At 44.4% G+C, this 22038-nt stretch overlaps 3 protein-coding genes across 4 annotated transcripts in view; all 3 read right to left on the bottom strand.

Annotated features, from left to right (window-relative positions):
* The window catches only part of LOC122871907 (NLR family CARD domain-containing protein 3-like), a 752187-nt gene that overhangs the window by 499600 nt on the left and 230549 nt on the right, over positions 1 to 22038 (bottom strand).
* The window catches only part of LOC122871908 (gastrula zinc finger protein XlCGF57.1-like), a 134727-nt gene that overhangs the window by 22513 nt on the left and 90176 nt on the right, over positions 1 to 22038 (bottom strand). The window contains exons 1-3 of one of the 3 annotated variants that reach the window (XM_044187502.1): positions 13170 to 13684; positions 9481 to 10257; positions 2751 to 3304 (exon numbers count right to left, since the gene is read on the bottom strand). The exons of 1 other annotated variant lie outside the window; for it this stretch is intronic. In XM_044187502.1, coding sequence (XP_044043437.1) covers positions 2883 to 3304; positions 9481 to 10257; positions 13170 to 13341 — 1371 coding nt within the window. In that variant the 5' untranslated portion in view covers positions 13342 to 13684 and the 3' untranslated portion in view covers positions 2751 to 2882. Of the gene's footprint in view, positions 1 to 136; positions 655 to 2750; positions 3305 to 9480; positions 10258 to 13169; positions 13685 to 22038 lie in introns of those variants that run through there. One more of the 3 variants, XM_044187503.1, reaches the window with a different exon arrangement.
* On the bottom strand, positions 17454 to 21071 carry LOC122871937 (frizzled-7-like). The gene has a single exon (XM_044187564.1). It carries the CDS (start codon positions 20505 to 20507, stop codon positions 18843 to 18845), a length of 1665 nt encoding a protein of 554 aa, XP_044043499.1. The 5' UTR covers positions 20508 to 21071; the 3' UTR covers positions 17454 to 18842.

Consider the following 22038-nt stretch of genomic DNA (forward strand, 5'->3'; position numbering starts at 1 on the left):
CAGAGTGCTGTCAGGACTTTTACTGCAGTGAGGTTTGACTGCAGGACTTTTACTGCAGTAAAGGATGTGAACACTTCTTCCCCCGCAGCTGGTTTCCCAGCAGTTTAAAGTGAAACAACAAGTAAAGCGCACAAACCTGCTCTGTGCAGCCGGACTTCAGGCTGGAAAACAGCGTCCAGTAGTTTGCGTTGTCCACAAAGTTCCTCCTCGTACTCTGCTATCGTTCTTTCAAACAGCTCAAATATCTCTTCAGCAGCCGCACTTAGTCTCTGGCTGACAAAAGCTCTCAGCGTTTGGACTTTAGACATTTTTACAGCTTCACAGCAGCAGATTCCGTGAAAAATACAGTTTGGTCTCTATCGAAGCTACTCCGACTAGCACTGTGAGGCCGAGCTCCGTCTACTTCCTGCTAGCAAGCTGCGCTAACTTCCTTTAGCATTCTTGGCTAACAGGAGATGAGTCTGCGGTGAAACATCCCGAAAGTTCACACAAAGTCCGCTTCAACAGGTTTATCCAAACATACAGGCTCTGCTGGTTCACTCCGACTGGATCTTATGCTAACGGAAAGAGTTAGCATGTTAGCCTCGGTTACACTGCTTCCGGTACCTCTTCTTCTCTGATTTTCACAATAAAAGTGCCCTTTTTTTCTTTTTTCTTTTTTCCAAGCTAATAGCTATTAGTTAGCACTAAACAATGGTAGAAATACTCAGATCCTTCACTTAAATATAGAAATACCACAAAGTAAAGTAAAAGTAAACAGTACAAAAGCATAATGTCAGCAAAATGCATTGATTACTATACATATTAACGTATATATATACATAATAATACAGACAACTAAGTAAAATTACATAATCATACTATATTAATATTCTGGTGCATGGAATGCCATTTTAGTCAATAAATAAATGGGTTTTATTTCAAAAAGGATGTTTTTCAAAGTTTTATTTATTTCATTGGACTTTTATTTCATAATGCCACATCTGATAAATCAACACACTTATTAAAGCATTACACATTTTTATTAGTAACTTCTAATGGTTTACAAAAAGTTTCCAATGGATTCATATCATAAATCAACAGAAAATTAATAAAAACATATTTATTAATTTATGCCTGTTATTGAGCTTTTAAAAACCTTTTCTTAAAACAAATGAAAATATGTGTTGAAGCCGTGCGAATATTATAACCAGTTTCCAGTAAAAAATTAACTTGTTTAAAAATCTTCTCAAAATGAGAATCAGAATCGAGTATTCAACAAAGCCGTATAATAATAATAAGTTATCATCATTTACTTATTTCTTACAGATGACTTCTAGCTGATCGTTCAAGTTAATGTTTAGTGGAGTTGAAATGAGGCTTCAAAGCTTCACTCTGAAGTATAAAACTAAAGGGAAGGAAGACTGGGACAGACTGTGATGGACCTGAAACCCTCCTGGTTGGATCAGGAGGGAAATAAAGACACGTGAACCATGAAGCTACTAAATAAAGCTGCAGCCACAAGGTTGAATCAATGATGTGTTAGTGAGCGGTGGAGAGCAACACGTCTTTTTACATTTATCTCTGTGACATTTTACAGATAAGCACATGTAGAAACTGCTGCTGCTGCTTGAAGAGAGTCTGAAGAGGTCTTCATAGGTCCAAAAGTCTGGACCCGGTCTAAAACAGACCTCAGGTAAATCAATGCCATGACCCGATCCGAACAGACCCGATGGTACCTGCGTAAATCCAACACATCAGCCGTCCAACTGTGTCAAAGCAAAGTTTGTCTCAAGACTTGTGATTTGACCGAAATAACACAAATACAGTATGAGCAGTTTCAGAATCAACTGTTCGTGTTTTACACATAATGAGAGATCAATTCAAGACCAGGAGAGTCCATTAAATTAGAAATAAACTGTTATTGGGAGGAAAGTCAAGTCATTTCATTTAGAAATCACATATTAAAACAACAAATGTTGATGATAGTGCTGTATATAAATATATATAAAACACTTTCAGACAATTTGAATCAATTTTAAATCAATGAAAACATGTAAAACCAAAAAGCACAGTTCCCAGAAAACAACCAAATAATGTAGACACAAATAAAGACAGAATTAAAATGATCACGTGGCTTCATCTGAGTCTGTATCAGTTTTGAAGTGATCAGTGTTGAGCCAAGTCTTGCCCTCAGTACTTCAAATCCTGCAGGAAAGAATCGGCTCAACAAGCATCTCTGCAGCTTCATTTACTGCCGCTGCTCTCACCAGCACACTTGTGGTTTTTCATGTGAGCGAGCTGAGTGAATCTTTTATCACAAACAGAACAACTAAAGGGTTTCTCCCCCGTGTGGATTCTCATGTGTTGGGACAAAGCGGTTCTGAAGCTGAAACTTGTTTTACAAACTGAGCATGTGAAAGGTTTTTCTCCTGTATGAACTCGTAAGTGTGTGGACAAATTTGACTTTTCTGCGAATCTTTTACCACAGACTGAACAACTGAAGGGTTTCTCCCCTGTGTGAACCGTCAAGTGTCGTCTCAGATGTGGCTTTCGTGCAAATCCTTTCCCACAGACAGAACAACTAAATGGTTTCTCTCCTGTGTGGACTACCATGTGCCTCACAACCTCTGCTTTCCGTTGAAAAGTTTTTTTACAAACTGAGCAACTGAAACGTTTTCCTTCTGAATGAAATTTCATATGAGTCGTTAACGAGTTCTTCACGAGGTATCTTTTACCACAAACTGAACAACTAAATGGTTTCTCTCCTGTTTGGAGTCCATCTTGTTCCTGCAGATGTTCCTTGTGGCCAAAGCTTGTAGCACATTCAGAGGAGCTACTTGATGTTTTTCCAGTATTACATTCCTGATCACTTACAGGTACTTCATTGTTTTGCAGAGGGTTTAAACCTGACTGAGGTTCCTGGTCTCCTCCCAGTCACAACTGTCATCAGTCTCAGGTTCAGAGGAGTCTGACGTCTTGTCACGAGTATCTGGATCTGAGTTCCTGGCTGGTTCTGGTTCTCCACAGTCCTCTCCATCAGCTTCTGTTTTCACCTGTTCAGTGAGTCTTTGATGAAGCTGTGAGGACTGAGGTTTCTCTTCATCATCTTCTTCACTCTTCACAGGGACAGGAGTGAATGTGAACTTGATGATATCGGCCTCCTCCAGCCCTTGAAGCTGCTCTCCCTCCTGACTGGTCCAGAGTTCCTCCTGCTCCTCTTTAATGTGTGGGGGCTCTGGTGGGTCCTCCTGGTCCAGACTGGGGCTCCAGTCCTGCTGCTCAGGGGGAACCTCTTCTTTACTCACCGACAGCAGCTGGAGGTCTGTGGAGAATAATGAAATACAGACACACGTTTTAGAAAACTGTCGTTTCCTGTTAACATGTAAAGAACAAAGGTTCATCATTGAAATGTTTCGATGTTTATCGATTCAGGATTCTCAGAGAACTAATGCTGTAAAATGTACAAGGAACCCTCTAACCTGCATTATTGAAAATATTCATGTTTACATCAAGAATTGACCTTTTAAACCGCCTGAAACAGAGCTGATGTTTCCACTCAGACGTACCAGCGTTTCCACTACCGTTACTTTATAAATAAATAAATATTAAGAAAACAACTTGACACTTTAAATTAGAACGCTTTATTAATCTCCAGCGGGGAAACTGATTTGCCAACAAATCAATTCATACAGACAACAAACAATATAGACGTTGCATTTACACCATAGAAATCCATTTGAGACATGATTATCAGCCAAAAGTTGCTATTTAAGCTTCAGATAATGTCCCTTAATCATCAAGTATTGCACGTCTAAATGCTGCGTTATTTCCGCGTTAAAAGAAAAGAAGATAGATTCTAACAAGGATCGTTTGATGATTGCTTGCTCAGTCAGTCAGGTGCGCCCGGGAACCTGTATACCTGAATGGCAGATTTTCGCTCGACTCACAAAACCTCCGTGATACTTGTAAGTTAGCATAATATGTTGTAGAACCGTAGCGTTATTCACGCTTCAATACCGTGTGGTTATGTGTCAGCATTTATACGCACTGTTTGTGAACTTCCTTCGTCTTACGTTCGGCGCACCTATGTGCAGTTTTAGCTCAGAAAGAGTTCATCAAGCTCGCAGCACAACACGTGAATGCAGCCAGATCTGTAAAGCTTCCCCAGGTATTCGAGTATCGCGCGCCTTCTGATCCACGGAGCCCAACTCGCTGCACTTGGCGGCCGGAGAAAGCTTCTCCTGGAGTGGAGCAACAAGCATTGGTGGCTGGGGTCCCGCCGCAGGTCTGGGGAAATCGGCTACATCCCAGCCTCATACATCGCTTCTCTGCCAGAAAGAAAACACTATGGACACAAGCCTAACAGGGTTAAAGCTTCTCGCGTCCATGGGAAAGGGCATATATTAAAATATCAAACTCGAGATTTTATTAACTGATATCGGATCATTCAAATGAAGATCAATTTGAATAGGTAAATCGATTTTTTTAAACCCAGCCCTAATTCAAACTAAAACAAACTAAAAACATATCATGCACTTTGCGTTTCGTCAGAGCAGAAACGCCATAAAATGACTTCGATCAAGGCGGCTGCGACTCCATGCTAATGTTACGTGCACATGTAAACCCGCTAGTCCTGAGTTCAAATCAACCTTTCAGCTGAAGACAGAAAAGTGTTTTACTGCTGAAGAATGACTGAAGAATTACTGTCAAGGTTCATAGACAAAACAATTGTTTTTTGCTAGTCATCATTATCACCATAAGCCAGTTTACACTGCATAAACTAGCCTAGCGGCGAGCAGACTTTTCCTCTACTCATAGCTTAACAAATTACGTATTATTTATACTTTTTCTTACTCGCCGTTGGTTTAAGTCACTGCATCTCCCGACAGAACACCAGAATCAGAATCAGCTTTATTGCCAAGTAGGTTTACACATACAAGGAATTTGCTTTGGTATTTTGATGCAAAAACAATAAAGATAGTAGAAATATAAAGAAAGATAAAGCAAGTACTGCAGGTCAAGAATCATAAATATAAAATTGACAATATTAAAGAATATTAAAAAACATTAAGAAACTAATAAAGAATGTTATAAATAAAGAAGATGCATAATGACCGTTATTTAAATTAGAGTTTGTGCAATGTGCGAAATATTTATATGGGAATGTGCACAAGTTTACAGTATTACTGTACTATAAGGGGGGTGGGTGGTGGTCCCGGGCCTTGTTGACGAGGCCAGCTGCAGACGGAAAGAAGCGGTTTTTGTGGCATGAGGGTGGGGCTGGGTTCTTCTTGAAATCCACAACCATCTCCACTGTCTTTAGAGCGTTGAGCTCCAGTTTGTTCTGACTGCACCAGGTCACCAGGTGGTCAATATCACACCTGTAGGAGGACTCATAGCCATCAGAGATGAGCCCAATGAGGGTGGTGTCATCCGCAAACTTCAGGAGCTTGACGGGCTGCTGACTGGAGGTGCAGCTGTTGGTGTACAGGGAGAAGAGCAGCGGGGAATGAACGCAGCCTTGGGGGGAACCGGTGCTGATGGTCCGGGAGTCAGAGACATGTTTCACCAGCCCCATGTGCTGCCTGCTGTTAGACAGGAAGTCTGTGATCCACCTGCAGGTGGAGTCAGGCACACTCAGCTGGGAGAGCTTGTCCTGCAGCAGAGCCGGGATGATAGTGTTGAAGGCGGAGCTGAAATCCACAAACAGGATCCTGACATAGGTTCCTGAGGAGTCCAGGTGCTGGAGGATGCCCCCCATCATAGGCAATGTAACTCTACACAGGGATTACTCTGTCTGCTGTGAGGATTGTGTTTTTTGATTTTTCCAGTGCCTTCAAAACCATCCAGCCCCTCCTACTGAGAGACAAGCTGACAGAGATGGGGGTGGACTCACACTGGTGACTTGGATCATGGACTACCTCACAGGGAGACCACAGTATGTCAGGCTGAGGGACTGCACCTCTGGGACTGTGGTCAGCAGCACTGGCGCACCACAGGGGACTGTGCTCAACCCTGTCTTGTTCACCCTCTACACTTCTGACTTTAAGTACAACTCTGAGTTATAACACATGCAGAAGTTCTCAGATGACCCTGCAATTGTTTGCAATTGTTGGGTGTATTAGGGGGGGACAGGAGGGTGAGTACAGGAGTCTGATGGAGGACTTTGTGACAGTGGAGCAGGTTGAACCAACTGCAGCTTAACACCTCCAAAACCAAAGAGATGGTGGTGGACTTCCGGAGGACCAGGCCCCATCTGCAACTGGTCTCCATCAAGGGGGTCAAGACCTACAAGTATGTGGAGCTGCAGCTGGACAATAGACTGGACTGGTCAGCAAACATCGACACTCTTCACAGGAAGAGGCAGAGCTGGCTCTATTTTGTGAGGAGGCTGGGGTCCTTCAACATCTGTTTGAAACTACTGCTGGCGTTTTACCAGTCTGTTGTAGCCGGCATTCTCTTTTAAGCTGCGGCGTGCTGGGGAGGCAGCATTAAGTAGCGGGACGCTATACGGCTGGACAGACTGGTGAGGAGAGTTGGCTCTGGGGTTGGCACAGAGCTGGATTACCTTATGTCAGCAGCAGAGAGAAAGACCCTAGAAAAATTGCTGCCCGCCATGGACAATGCCCGCCACCCTCTGCACAGCACATTCACAATGCAGAGGTGCATGTTCGGTGGCAGACTGTTGTCTCGGTCCCGCTCAACAGACAGACTGAGGAAGTCTTTTGTCCTACAGGCCATACTGCTGTACAGCTCCTCCCAGCGGCGGCGGGGCGAAATCGACTGAATGCTCACCTGCAATCTGTCATTAGGCTGCTGCACTCTCGGTTACTGGTTACGTTAGCTTTATGCACAGTTTGCATTTGTCTATATATTTATCTTCAACTTGTATTTTATACTATCCACAGTTAGCATTATTCTTACTGTTTTTTAAAACTTTTTATTCACCTTACATTTGCACTACCTCCGTTAGCATTTACTCTGTCATAGTGACAGCTCTCTGTTGTAGCTGGACTATCACTTCACTGCTGTGTTTCTATATTATGTTTTTACTCTCATATTCTTGTGTGTATTGGTGCTCTTTAGTCTAAATTTCCCTCAGGATCAATAAAGTATCTATCTCTCTCTACTTTTTAACGTTTAGGTGTAATGTATTATCACGTTGCAGCCTCTCCCCAGCTCTTTGTGTCGGGGCAGAGCTCTGAGCACAGAGGCCTCAGTGGACACAGCGAAGTGAACCAGGTGAAGTGAAGAAAACTAAACCAAGATTATTCGAGTTGACGACTACGCTTGTTACTGTAAGTAAGTGCAATAAAACCTTTGTGAGTAAACGCCTGTTCAACAAGCATAAACGTGTGAACACGTAGAAAGCGAGATTTTAATCTGCTCTGTCTGCGGTTTCTCATGTTTTACACAACCACAGCGCGCTAGCTCGGCTAATAGTGAATTGTTACAAACAAGCTAAAGCTATCTTCATGTAGTCTGTTTATCTTAGTTTGCCATGAATCTTAAAATTTGGCAAATTCTTTAAACTTCCCGCTGGCTGAGACAAAGCAGCCCCTCCCCCCTCTGCCAGGTAACTTACCTGCAGTGAATCACAGCGGCAGCAGAGGGAGGAGGACTGACACTGATTGATGTCGGAGTTCTTCAATCTTTCTAAACTTCGCTCTGTATTTTGATGTCAGGAATATGATTTTATTGACATTTTAGATTTGTTACCAGAGACATTTGAGTTTATATTAGTGACTTTGCTGTTGTAAACATCACTGTTGCTGCTCTAGAAACGATATTTAGTTATATTTAAAATATTCAAATCTAATTCTGTTCTAAATTTATTCTTTTTAAAAAATAATATATTTTATTTAGAAGAATAAAAGGTTCACTGGGCAGCCTTCTTGAGAAAAGAGCAGCTGCAGCCACGATCACTGCTCATCAAAAAGCTGAAGCAGAGATGACAACGTACCTACTGATGGAGAAGACGACCCACTAACTAGCTAACCAGGGACGGTTTCCTCTGACGGCCAGCTTCGCATGTAAACATTGGTGTATATGTGCTACCAGTGCTGCATCTGAGCGTGTGTTCAGCACACCGGGTAGCGTTGTTACTCCACTCCGCAGCCTATTAATAAAGCCAGAAAAGGTTGGTATTTCTGGCCAAAACCTTGAGCTTTAAAGTTCCAGACACTCTATCTTGATATATGTATCTAAATGCACTGTTGTAGTCTATTTAATTTAACTAGGCCCATTTAAATAATTTTGAATTTTGTTGTTTTTGCATAGGCCCATAATTAGTTTCCTACGTTTAAGATCCTGTAGAATTCGTTTAAGATAATTAATTTTGCAATTCTTTTGCAGATCAAAATCTTGACCATTAAATTATGACAATCCAGCTCTTGCAATATAAAATGAAAAGGTTTCTGCCAATAAAGCGTGCTCTTGTTCTGTTTTATTTGTCTTTTATGGCTATTATTACCCAATCAGAGAAAAAAAAGTAATTATTTTTAAGTCCCTGAAGCGAGAGCTGCTTTAAATAATGCAATGTGGAAAATTATATTTTTTAACAACCAGGATGGGACAAATCAGCAAGAGTTTCCTCTAGTCTTTACAATATTAATAATTCAATGATTATATTTGTCCTAAGTTAAACGTGCAGGGCGACACATGGTGAAAAAAAGGGGTTAACAATATAAAGATTAGGAATTACTCGTTTAAGACAGGTGTAGCACTTTGCTTCGTGTTCGGCAGGCGTAGTCCGACACCCTACCCTTTTGCAAGTTCTTGATAACAGGAGAGTTCGCTCTGTAGGTAAGTTTTAAACCTAAGTTCTGGGATACTAATAAAGACCCCCCATAATTTACTGAGGCAGGCGCAAACCATGCAGGTATGTGGTGCTTTTAAAATGAGGCTGTCACGATGGCATCGTTTATCGGCCCAAGCCCCAGTAAGTCAAGTCATTTCATTTATAAATCACGTTTTAAAAACACATGTTGACCACAGTCCTGTACAGGCGACATAAAATACTTTTGGACAATTTGAATCAATGAATACATGTAAAACCAAAAAGCACAGTTCCTGGAAAACAACCGAATAATGTAGACACAAATAAAGACAGAATTAAAATGATCACGTGGGTTCATCTCAGCTGAAAAGATGAAGCTCGACTTATTTTGGAGTCTGTATCAGTTTTGAACTGATCAGTGTTGAGCCAAGTCTTGCCCTCAGTACTTCAAATCCTGCAGGAAAGAATCGGCTCAACAAGCATCTCTGCAGCTTCATTTACTGCCGCTGCTCTCACCAGCACACTTGTGGGTTTTCATTTTCAAACTGAACAACTGAAGGGTTTCTCCCCCGTGGGAATTCTTAAGTGTGTCTTCAGATTTGAGTTTTGGCTGAATCGTTTCCCGCACTCAGAGCAACTAAATGATTTCTCACCAGCATTACATCCACTGTTAGTTATTAGTTAGTTAGTTAGTTAGTTATTTTGCAGAGGGTTTAAACCTGACTGAGGTTCCCTGGCTGGTCCTGGTCCTCCACAGTCCTCTCCGTCAGCTTCGGTTTTCATCTGTTCAGTGAGTCTTTGATGAAGCTGTGAGGACTGACGACCGACACACTGATGGTTTTCGAGCTGATAAAGCCAAGTGAATCTTTTGCTGCAAACAGTGCAGCTGTATCGTTTCTGCTCCGTGTGGAGTGTCAGATTAACCTTTTGTATAAAGCCTCTACTGCAAACTGAACAACTAAAGGGTTTCTCTCCTGTGGGAATTTTCATGTGTCTCTTCAGATTTGAGTTTTGGCTGAATTGTTTCCCACAAACTGAGCAGCTAAATGATTTCTCACCACTGTTATTTTGCAGAGGGTTTAAACCTGACTGAGGTTCCCTGGTCTCCTCCCAATCACAACTGTCATCAGTCTCAGGTTCAGAGGAGTCTGACGTCTTGTCATTAGTATCTGGATCTGACTTCCTGGCTGGTTCTGGTCCTCCACAGTCCTCTCCATCAGCTTCTGTTTTCATCTGTTCAGTTAGTCTTTGATGAAGCTGTGAGGACTGAGGTTTCTCTTCGTCGTCTTCTTCACTCTTCACAGTGACAGGAGTGAATGTGAACTTGATGATATCGGCCTCCTCCAGCCCTCGAAGCTGCTCTCCCTCCTGACTGGTCCAGAGCTCCTCCTGTTCCTCTTTAATGTGTGGGGGCTCTGGGTCCTGGTCCAGACTGGGGCTCCAGTCCTGCTGCTCAGGGGGATCCTCTTCTTTACACACCGACAGCTGCTGGAGGTCTGTGGAGAATAATGAAATACAGACACACGTTTTAGAAAACTGTCGTTTCCTGTTAACATGTAAAGAAAAAGGTTCATCATTGAAATGTTTCGATGTTTATCGATTCAGGATTCTTAGAGAACTAATGCTGTAAAATGTACAAGGAACCCTCTAACTGCTGCATTATTGAAAATATTCATGTTTACGTCAAGAATTGATCCTTTAAATCGCCTGAAACAGAGCTGATGTTTCCACTCAGACGTACCAGTGTTTCCTCTACCGTTACTTTATAAATAAATATTAAGAAATAAACTTGACACTTTAAATTAGAACGCTTTATTAATCTCCAGCGGGGAAACTGATTTGCCAACAAATCAATTCATACAGACAACAAACAATATAGACGTTGTTGTGCCCAATAAATGTCTTTTTTCAAGACAACTGCACATTTTAGAGTGGACTTTTTATTGTGACCAGTCCAAGGCAACACCAGCGCAATAATCACAGTGTTTAATCAGCATCTCGATATGCCACACCTGTGAGGTGGACGGATTATCTTGGCACAGGAGAAGCGCTCACGAACACGGACTTGAACAAAAGTTGAGAGTAAATCTACTAAAACTGGTTGCACCACGATTACTTTGGGCACAACCTAATTAGTTTGGACGTAAAGTCGTAACTAAGGCAAGTGGGCCAATCAGCGATCAAACGTGGAGATCCGGTATCACGGTTACCACGCGCGTTCGCTTTCTGACTGGCACAAGCAACTTGGCATCGCAGCACAAAGTGTTAAGCTAGATCGATATTAAAATATATCAATAATTAGCAGTTTCACCGTTAGCGAGTATGATTCTGTAACAACGAGGGACATGTGTGTTTATGTTATAACTTATCTGCGTGGGGAATACTTCAGTCCACTGCACCCAATCACCTACAGATGGCTGTAAAGCGACAGCAAACGGCCAGTAAAGTGTGCGACTACTTCTCCAAAGATGGTTGTCTGCGATACCTGCAAAGCAAAGATGAGCCAGGGATCTGGCGAATCCAGTCTACAGTAAAGCACCAATCCGTGGTCTCACCTGAAAGTGAGACGTGAAGATCTCCATACGGAGGCCGAGGGACTGCGAGTGCAACAGAGAAGACCTGTACCACCAGCAGCACCAGTACAGGACACGCTGCCACATGTGTTTGACCAGGTAACTAAACGGGGGCCTTCAGATCCAAGAGCGAAGAATCTGGACAAGATGATGGAGTACGGTTGTAAATCTGTCGCCATCGTTTCAGGTGTTGGTTTTAAAAAGGCTTTAGCTGCTGCAGAGCTCAGGTACACCATAAAATCTGAGTTCGTCTGCACAGAGAAGAGGTGGAACAAGTCCACCGGCTCCTCTCCGTTGATCCACAACAGACTGCTGGTCGGGGACCACCGCTCATTTCGAAGACAACGAGTGGAAAAGAGGGCAAGTCGCACTTAACGTAAAGGCGATCCCACACAGGCAGCCTGTTTTTAGAGATGCTGGAGGAGCGGGCGTACTGCTGGTACTACGTTACAGCGCTGCCAACATGGTACAAGCCACGCCAGGCCTCAGCTGTAGCGCCCACCCTGCTCCAGCTGGCCTTGCGTCACAGAGGGCGGTACTGAAGAGGTGCGCCACTATCTCTGCCAAGCCGAGACTTAGAGCAGTCCCGGAGGACGTTGGCCTCCCTCGTCACGCCATCCTTCAGGCCGCCCCTACGAGGTGAAGTTCGACATTACTCGCGCTCAAAAGACTGCAGGAGCAGAACCGAGCGCTCGCCGTGGGGCCATTTTACCTGCCACAGTGGGCAAAGTCCGTGACTTTACCTGCCGAGGTCGCTCTGGTGGGCAAAGTCCGTGACTCTGACTGACAAGAGTCCGAGGTCGCGCAAGGGGAACCTGGAAATGAGCCACGCTGGGCACGCATCGTAGATCCAGCCATGGATCAAAGAAGAGAAGTGGTTTTGGTCTCCATATTGGATCCTCGCTACAAGCAGCGCCCTCCGTCAGACACGGCCCAAACCTGGCTCCAGGAAGAGGCCGACCCAGTGCCCCAGAGTCCCAGCCTCAGGCTTCACTGTAGTGTTTCCATTGTGCTTCTTCATCCATTGCAAAGATATCTGACCCGAGAAAAGATCTGATATTTCCCACGAGGTGAAAATAATAAAATCTACAGAGTCCAGAGGCCAGCGCTCCACGAGCGGTCCGAGACGACGAAACTTTCATAGCCGCGAGATTTCAGAAGTGGAAACGTTTTCCGTTCGAAAAGGAAGCGAAAGTTAAAGTTGCAGTTAAACTTGAACGGGAAGTCTTGTGCTGCTGTCCGGCTCATTATCCTGTTAAAACCCACCGGACCTCGGTGCACCGGATCAGGGTTTGGGTTTGGGGGACGCCACAAAGTAAAGACTCACCAGCCCCCCGTAAAGTTTGGCCCGCAGGTGTAAAACTCTACACAGGTGTACTGAAGATGAAAACCAAAACGATCCCGTCTGAGCTGATGTAGCAAACCAGAGCGCGACGCCTTTCAGCTCGTCTTACTCGCTTCTTCATTTGGTAGCTCAACGACAGAAAAAAAGAGTTTAAACGCGTTAAAACGTGAACTTCCTGCTGCTTCTCCCTTTACTTTGTGTTTATCTGGTCTGGTGTTAAATGTTACGTAAAAAACACTTTGAATACCATTTAAAAGCATCTGTTTCCACGTTCTTCCCTTCAGATAGCAGCAGTCACCCCCATGAGGACGACTCTCACTGTCACACTTTAAGTTCCTGTTGCTGATAAAACTCACAGACTTTTACTGCAGTGGAGTATTTTCACAGAGTGCTGTCAGGACTTTTACTGCAGTAAAGGATGTGAACACTTCTTCCCCCGCAGCTGGTTTCCCAGCAGTTTAAAGTGAAACAACAAGTAAAGTGCACAAACCTGCTCTGTGCAGCCGGACTTCAGGCTGGAAAACAGCGTCCAGTAGTTTGCGTTGTCCACAAAGTTCCTCCTCGTACTCTGCTATCGTTCTTTCAAACAGCTCAAATATCTCTTCAGCAGCCGCACTTAGTCTCTGGCTGACAAAAGCTCTCAGCGTTTGGACTTTAGACATTTTTACAGCTTCACAGCAGCAGATTCCGTGAAAAATACAGTTTGGTCTCTATCGAAGCTACTCCGACTAGCACTGTGAGGCCGAGCTCCGGCTCCGTCTACTTCCTGATAGCAAGCTGCGCTAACTTCCTTTAGCATTCTTGGCTAACAGGAGATGAGTCTGCGGTGAAACATCCCGAAAGTTCACACAAAGTCCGCTTCGACAGGTTTATCCAAACATACAGGCTCTGCTGGTTCACTCCGACTGGATCTTATGCTAACGGAAAGAGTTAGCATGTTAGCCTCGGTTACACTGCTTCCGGTACCTCTTCTTCGCTGATTTTCACAATAAAAGTGCCCTTTTTTTTTCTTTTTTTACAAGCTAATAGCTATTTGTTAGCACTAAACAATGGTAGAAATACTCAGATCCTTTACTTAAATATAAAAATACCACAAAGTAAAGTAAAGGTAAACAGTACAAAAGCATAATGTCAGCAAATGTATTTATTATTCTACATAATAATATCTGTATAGAAGTTAATACAGACAACTCTAAGTAAAATTATTTTATATATTAGTCTTACAGGGCTTAAAGTTCTCCGGCACTGTGCCGATTTAGATTTGAAAAGTATTATATGTCTGTGGAAAACCTTCTTACGTTGTTTGAAAAGTGTCAGACTGAGAGAGAGCACAAAGCAACATAGGATTTTAAAATAATAGTAATGTAATAGTAGTGTTAATGTTCATATTAATAAAATAATAATAGTAATAATAATGATAATTATAATAATAATATTTGTATTTTATATTGTCATCGATCCAGAGAGTAATGGGATAAAAATGCACACAGACGGAAAGATTAAACTAAATCCAGAACAGAGTTTAAAATCCTTCTCCTCACCTACAGAGCTGTTAACGTTCAGGCTCCATCGTATCTTAAAGAGCTAACACCTTATTATCCGACTAGAACACTGCGCTCCCAGGATGCAGGGTTACTGGTGGTTCCTAGAGTCTCCAAAAGTAGACTGGGAGCCAGAGCCTTCAGGTGTCAGGCTCCTCTCCTGTGGAACCAGGTCCCAGTTTGGGTTCGGGAGGCTGTTATTGGCTCTGTTACTAATACTGTCATTATTCTTCCTATTATTACTAATTTATTAATATTAACACTATAATTATTATTCTACTATGCCGCTGTGGCCAAGTGCTCACGGTGGGATCTGTTGGGTCTCTGAGATCGGAGTTCGGTCTGGACCTGCTCCTTAGGAAAAGATAAGAGATAACTTCTGTTGTGAACTGGGGATGTGGGGAATCTCACCTACCAACAAACACCGGCAACACGTCTCATTCAGAAACACACATTTCATTCACACACTGGCCTAAAACACTAACAGGCAGCATCACGTGACTGACTGGTTTTCCACATAAATACTGTCGCACAGTTTCACTTTACTGAAAGCATCTGTAACGCGAATGAATCAGAAATTAGAACCAAAAGGTGAAACAGAGGGAAGCTCCGGGGCAGCAGTGATGATAAAACAGAAGAAATGAAATACGTTACTGCAGCAACATGTGCAGCTGTTCGTTACAGTAAATCACAGCGATGCTTCCGGTCTGCGCTCTGTCCTCATCAGCATCACAGCTGAGAAACTTCCTGCTGGACGTCCGATCCATCTGATCCATCTGATCCGGCTGATCCAGCTGATCCAGCTGATCCAGCTGATCCAGCTGATCCGGCAGCCTGCAGGAGAAACTTCACTGCCTCCAGTGTTTCAGTTTACTTCAGTATTTTAAAATAATCACTGTGTAAATGCTCATCATCCTGTTTTGAATGTGTGTGTGATCATTCTGAATGTGTGTGTTAGCGTCAGAACATGTTAGCATGTTGTGGAGGACGAACGGGAAAAGAGCTCCTGAACTTTGAAACGTGCGGTCGCTGAATGAAAAACGGTTCCCAGTCTGGTCCGCACAGACTTCTGTTTCGCTGACTGTGGGAAGAGTTCTGAAAATGTGGTTTCAGTGTTGAACAAAGCTCGTTAGCAACTGGAGAAAAAAAAACTGTGAGTAAAAGTACAAACGTATCTAAATAAAGTAGTACCTCATTATGCAGAAGGACTCAGATATTAGCACTGCAGCTGCTGCAGCTTAACTTATAATAATGTGTCATAATGCATTAGTGGGTTTATGTTTTGTATTAATAACCTGAAAGTAACTTAGTTACATTCCAGCACTGATGCCAACATGTAAACATACTGTATATAACATGTATATATATATAACATATATATATATATATATATATATATATATATATATATATATATATATATATATATATATAATATATATATATATATATATATTATATATATATATATATATATATATATATATAATATATATATATATATATATATGTGTTGTCTGCAGGAAATGTTGTATTTCTGTAGTCGAGGTTGTATTTACACTTTTTTCCAATCGCTTCAATAGATTTAACAAGTTTCCTAAACTCTTAACACGTTAGCACAGCATCCGTCTTTGTAGGCTAAACACTTAACACTTAGCACCGATTTAAAACGCTTGAACTCCTTTTACACACGAGCTCGACCAAAACAAAACAACTTTACACTTTCCAGTCAGATTAACAGATGACATCGTGTTCTGAACGTAACTTCTACAGGCTGAAGTCAAAGCGAACAGCTGCAAACACAAATATATTCCCTGTATTTTATCCCACTGCTAATGAGAAACAGCTGATTGTAAATATATAAATCGCAGCTGATCTCTGCCGGGGCGGATAAGGCACGCCAACAGATTCTTCCCATGATGCCTTGCAGAAGGTATCAGGTGTGATGTGGATGAGAACATGCGGCCAAATGCAGAAGATTACTTTGTTTTCTTTATTATAATCCGGTTCTTTTTCTGTTTGTATATCTTGCAGTAATGTCCTTTTGCTAATAAAGTCTTCACTGCAGCAGTTCTCTGTCTGTATTTATTTATTTTTTTTACATAAACTACATTTTATAAAGCTACTCTGAGATGGTCGTTCATTTTTTGTTTCTGCAGCAAAAGAAACAAAATGCATTTACTAAACCCAACGAAACAACGATGTAGAGGCTTCAAAAGAAACTACAGAACTCAATCTGTGATCAATAACAGCTGTCTGCTGTATCAGGGCAGACCTGACTCACAGAAGACTGCAGTTTCTGTCGTCTCAGCTGCTGATAGTGTTTCTTTGTCACTGTGTTATGACTGACTAAATGTTCCTGTTGGAAGAGAACACGTGTTCGTGTTTCGAATAATTATTTGATTGTAAAACATGTTTGCAGTGTTTTGTTAGACAAAGTGTATAATGTGTTAGTTTATTATTGTATTTTGAAAATCAGTTTTGGGGGTTTAGTTTATAATGTGTGATTCACATTCAGTCTGCGGACATGCTGCAGTTCATCTCAGCCACCAGGGGGCGCCGCGACACCACCAATGAGGAGACACGCTGCTCATTCAAAGGAAATAAGCTGCAACACTTGTGTACTTTAACTGCATTAAACTTCTGTACTTTTACCATTAAAGCAGCCGAACCAGCCGAACCAGCAGTCAGCAGCTCCTGTCTGCAGTGGACCCGTGGACGGACAGACAGCTGTCTCTGGATCACTGTGAGACTGAAGGAAACTTAGAAACAGCAGGATTCTCATATAGGTTCTGGCGTCTCAGCTGGTTTCTGGAGGAGACGTCAGAGATAACTATCTCCTCTGGAAGTGAGAGTCGCACTGACCGATTCAATCTGTGAGTTATGAGTCTAGATGCTTTAACTGAACGTTAGTCTGAATACTTTGTGAAAGCCCTGCAGCTGGTTCACTGCTGCTGAAAGAAAAGTTATCCCACACGACAGAAACCTCTCAGCTGGACTCTTGTTTCTGAGTTCCCAAACTTTTCCTGACCTGAAAAGGATGAAATGTGTTTTGTTCCTCCCCGTAAGGAGGTCAAACCGCTCTGGTTTCAGTCTCTGGGACACAGGGAGGGTTTCTACAGCCGGGACAAAAGGAAAAAGAAAGCGGGATCAGATTTCAGCAGGAAAGCGGCGATCAGCCGTCTGGAACAAACCACGTTAACACTCACACTCCTTTCCAATAAACCACGCCGGTAATTTACCAGATTTAATATGCGTATCAATGACTTTTCTTTTTAAAACACAGGGAAGCCGAGGGCTTTTAAAAAACTTTAACATTTTATTCTGAAAAACTGTACAAGCACAAGCTGTGTAGCATAAAAAAAGATAAAAAAACAACAACAACAACACTGCTTAAAAGATGATTTTAAATTCTCATAAATACATATGTTCTTCTCAGAGAGTGTATTTACAAAATAGCTATAAATGAGGCAGTTTTGGAGAAGAAGCGGCTCTAAAGTGTGAAACTATGAGGACAAACACATTCCTAATAAAGCACGGGAAAATAAAGACAGGAAACACACAATACGTTTCAGAAACACTTTATCTGACGGGCCGGGATCACTTCCTAACCACCACCTGAAATTATTCCCGAGAGGAAAAATGTAATTTGGTGAGAAAAGGAATTTCACCGGGTCTGATCTATTATATTATTTATTTATTACATTATAAGCCAGTACTGACATACTGTTCTTTATGCTTTATTTATATTATTGATAAACCTGTCGGCCAGTCGTTTCTTAAAGCACTAACATCTCCTCTGTCAGTGTGAGTCACACCGAAGGATTCAATGTGTTTCATGTTGTGAGTTCAGATCCGAGTGTTTTAATCAACCGCTCCCTGAGCCAAACTACAACAACTGAAGCTTCCTGTTTGTGTGACAGCGACATGCGGCCTCTCCGGCTCTAAACGCAACCTGGTTTTACAGCGACAGTGAACGGTTGTCACTGGAAACTGTTTGCTGTTTGCCTCACATGATGCAGCTGGCTCAAAGACATTGATTAAAAGTTATTTCTTTCAAAAATCCAACTGTTTCCAACTTGTTAAACGTAAATACACGACGGTTCTCTCTGATTGTAAACTGCTGACGTCGTCTTGGACTCCGGGAAACTGGGATGGACACTGACCACTAAAACAACTCATCGAGAAATAATCGACAGATTAATCGATAATGAAATTAGTAAAATTAGATTTTTTTTCCCCAGGAAACTTCCAGGTCAACTACAGACCCGTAAAATAAAATGTTACCCGAATTCCTCAAAGGCTCTTAATCCTGTTTCAGTTAGCGTACAAGTATGAAAACCTAAAGAGCTACAAGTGGAAAATTCATTGGGGCAGAATCAATCGCAGCGACTGATAGAAGATATAATAAGCGGCACAACGTGACGCTCGAGCGTCCGAGTTCTTGTCTCTGCGAGGAGGCTCTGAAACCAGGATTCAGAGCCGCCACGTGCCAGATTTACATCCGTCGTCTCTGGGAACAGAAGCGTCAGTCAGAGGCTGACGGAGCGCAAAGCAACCGTCTGTTTTTACTTCCAAGAGTCGCGTGTCCTCCGTGTGTCCGGGTAAATACCTCCTGCGCCTCACACCGTCGTCTCTCCCTGGTTGTTGTTACTCAGTCTCTTATAAAACCTGCGCCACGACTGCAGCGTCTTCCCAGACCAGATCCAGAAGCCAGACGTGATCCCGACTATCATGGTCATCAGGTACTTGATCATGAACACGGTGAAGTCCGGCGTCAACGGCGCGAAGTTTCCGGCCGGGCACGGCACGGCGAAGCGCTTGCACGTCTGCATGTGCCACGTCCTCTCCCACTGCGGCCGGAAAGCCTGCTCGTAGAAGTAGCAGGCGATGACGATGGTGGCGGGCACCGTGTACAGCACGCTGAACACGCCGATCCGCACCATCAGCTTCTCCAGTTTCTCCGTCTTGGTGCCGTCGTGCTTCATGATGGTGCGGATGCGGAAGAGCGACACGAAGCCCGCCAACAGGAAGGAAGTGCCGATGAAGAGGTACACGAACAGCGGCGCCAGGACGAAGCCGCGCAGGGCGTCCACGTTGTAGATCCCCACGTAGCAGACACCGGTGAGCAGGTCGCCGTCCACCTGCCCCATAGCCAGGATGGTGATGGTTTTAACCGCTGGCACCGCCCAGGCTGCCAGGTGGAAGTACTGCGAGTTGGCCTCAATGGCCTCGTGGCCCCACTTCATCCCGGCTGACAGGAACCAGGTGAGGGACAGGATCACCCACCAGATGGAGCTGGCCATGCCGAAGAAGTAGAGGATCATGAAGAGAATGGTGCAGCCTTCTTTTTTGGTGCCCTGGGCCACCATCTTGTAGCCGTCCACATTGAACTTATCAATACACACGACTTTGTCCTCCAACAGGAAGCCGGTGGCGTAGGCCACCGCCACCATGAAGTAGCATCCCGACAGGAAGATGATTGGCCGCTCTGGGTATCGAAACCGCCTCATGTCCACCAGATACGTGAGCACGGTGAAGAGGGTGCTCACACAGCACAGCACGGACCAGATACCGACCCACAGCCGGCCAAACTTTAACTCCTCCTCGCGGAAATACATCAGTCCGTTGGGCTTGGAGACCTCACAGGGGGCTCCGCAGTCCTTCGCCCCCAGGAAGTGGTAGTTGAGGTAGGTGGGCACCTGGAGCTGCAGGGGGCAGGAGAAGGGCTGGTTGGTGCGGATGTACGGCGGCAGGGTCACAAGCTCGGGGAGTCTGGGGGTCGGGTCGGACGTGGGGCCGTCTGCGTCGGTCGTGTTCTGACCCACGCAGATCTCTCCTGCGCCGTGAACCGGGAAGTTCTCGCAGCGCAGCCTCTCCGGCCACTGGAAGCCGAACTTATTCATGAGCGCCTCGCAGCCCTGCCGCGCTCGTTCACACAGCGACCTGCAGGGCGGTATGGCCTGCTCCAGGACCGTGCATACGGGCGCGTACATGGAGCACAGGAAGAACTTCAGGTCCACGGAGCACTGGACTTTAACCAGCGGGTAAAACTGGTGCACCTCCAGCCCAGCGTCCTCCTGGTTGGTGTGCCCCAGCAGGTTGGGCATGATGGTCTGGTTGTAGGCGATGTCTGTGCAGAGGGGGATGGAGATGGGCTGGCAGAAGCCGTGCTCCGGTATGGAAATGCCCTTCTCGTACTGAGCGGCGCTCGGCTGGAAGAGGAGCGCAGCGACCAGGGCGCAGCCCGTTATCCAAACCCACCACCGGCTTCTCCCTACCGCCATGACAGTTGATACGACCCCGAGAGCCAAGAAAAAAAGTTTCCACAAAGCAGTCGAGGCTTTCGCAGCAGCTGTAACTGTTCAAAGTGCTGCTCCCCGAGGCCTGCTGCTGCTCTTACTGTGTGAAAAGACGCGTAAGGAGCCCTTTACTGCTGCATTCCTGTATCGTTCCGCTGCAGTTTCCACAACTCTCCAAGAAAATGGTGGAAAACGGGGTTAATTCATAATCCGACCCTCCTTCAGTCCGGAGCCAGTGGATAAAGTCATGAATGTGTCGCAGGTAGACGTTTAAAAACGCACCAGTTGTTAAACTGTCACGTCTTTTGACTTCAGGCTCGTAAAGACCGAGAGAAGCCACGCAAAGTCGTTTCCTCCCAGAGTCCCGGTCGCGCCGCGTGTAGAGACATCCGAGAGTCCCAGAAACGGCACTTTGTCCGCGGAGAAGTTGTCTTTGTTAGCGAGCCGCCGGGCCGTGGAGCTGCGGTCCCTCCGGCAGGTCTGCAGGACTGAGGCGCCTCACTCTCCGCGCGGCCGGTTTCCAGGCGCCCCCCACCCCCCCCGCTATTCAGGAGGGGGCGCCTTGAAACTCGGCTCCGCTCTCTCCTCCAATCGGACGCTTTGTTTTCTCGCTCGTCTCGCCGCTGATTGGTCGGTGGAGGGGAAAGGGGCGGGGCGTTCAAACAGAACTGTGCAGAAGTGTCACAAACAAAAAGTAAAGTTCTTTACTTTATTTTATTATTTCCACTTTCAGGTTTTCTGATTAAAACTGAGTCAAACTAAATCTTTTAAATATTAGAGCACAAAGATTTTAATTCCTTCAGTTTCTGCAATATACAGTAGTGTTATTTATATTATATATATATATATATATATATATATATATATATACAAACAAACTATATATATACTTTTACTCAATAAAGGATCTGAACCCTCTCACAGCTCCCAACCTCACCCTGTGTAATGTAAACACATTCCCGTTAGCTCACACACACACAGACAGACACACACACACACACACACACACACACACACACACACTCACACACACACTCACACACACTCACACTCACACTCACACACTCACACACACTCACACTCACACACTCACACACACTCACACTCACACTCACACACTCACACACACTCACACACACACACTCACACTCTCTCTCTAACAGCTGAGCAGTTTCTGCTTGCAGGGCGGACATGTTGGATCTGGTCTGGCTGCAGACTCTGAGGTCAGAGGTCACACAAAGTTCTCGTTTTCCAGTCGAATGGCGAGGGAGACGCGTGCACGGCGGTCAAAGCGTCCTCCGCGTCCTCAGCCGATCTCACGGGTCAGAGTCTGCGTGGGTCTGGGTCTCGGGCGGGGCCGCGTCTCCGTAAACACAACGTGACGCTCGTCTCTCAGCTGGAGCCTCAGACGAGGTTTCCTGCAGTTCTCAGTCCTGAACCAGCTGCTGGGGACGCGAGCTGCCCGCGGTGGGTCTCAGAAACCCGTCAGGTGTCTGATGGACCTTCACGGACCCCT

This window comes from Siniperca chuatsi, linkage group LG24 (assembly GCF_020085105.1).
Source record: "Siniperca chuatsi isolate FFG_IHB_CAS linkage group LG24, ASM2008510v1, whole genome shotgun sequence".
In the NCBI taxonomy this organism is placed as follows: Eukaryota; Metazoa; Chordata; class Actinopteri; order Centrarchiformes; family Sinipercidae; genus Siniperca; species Siniperca chuatsi.

What these genes read in the sequence shown, in the direction of transcription:
- LOC122871937 (XM_044187564.1), bottom strand. Translation starts at nt 20,507, where the DNA reads ATGGCGGTAGGGAGAAGCCGGTGGTGGGTTTGGATAACGGGCTGCGCC.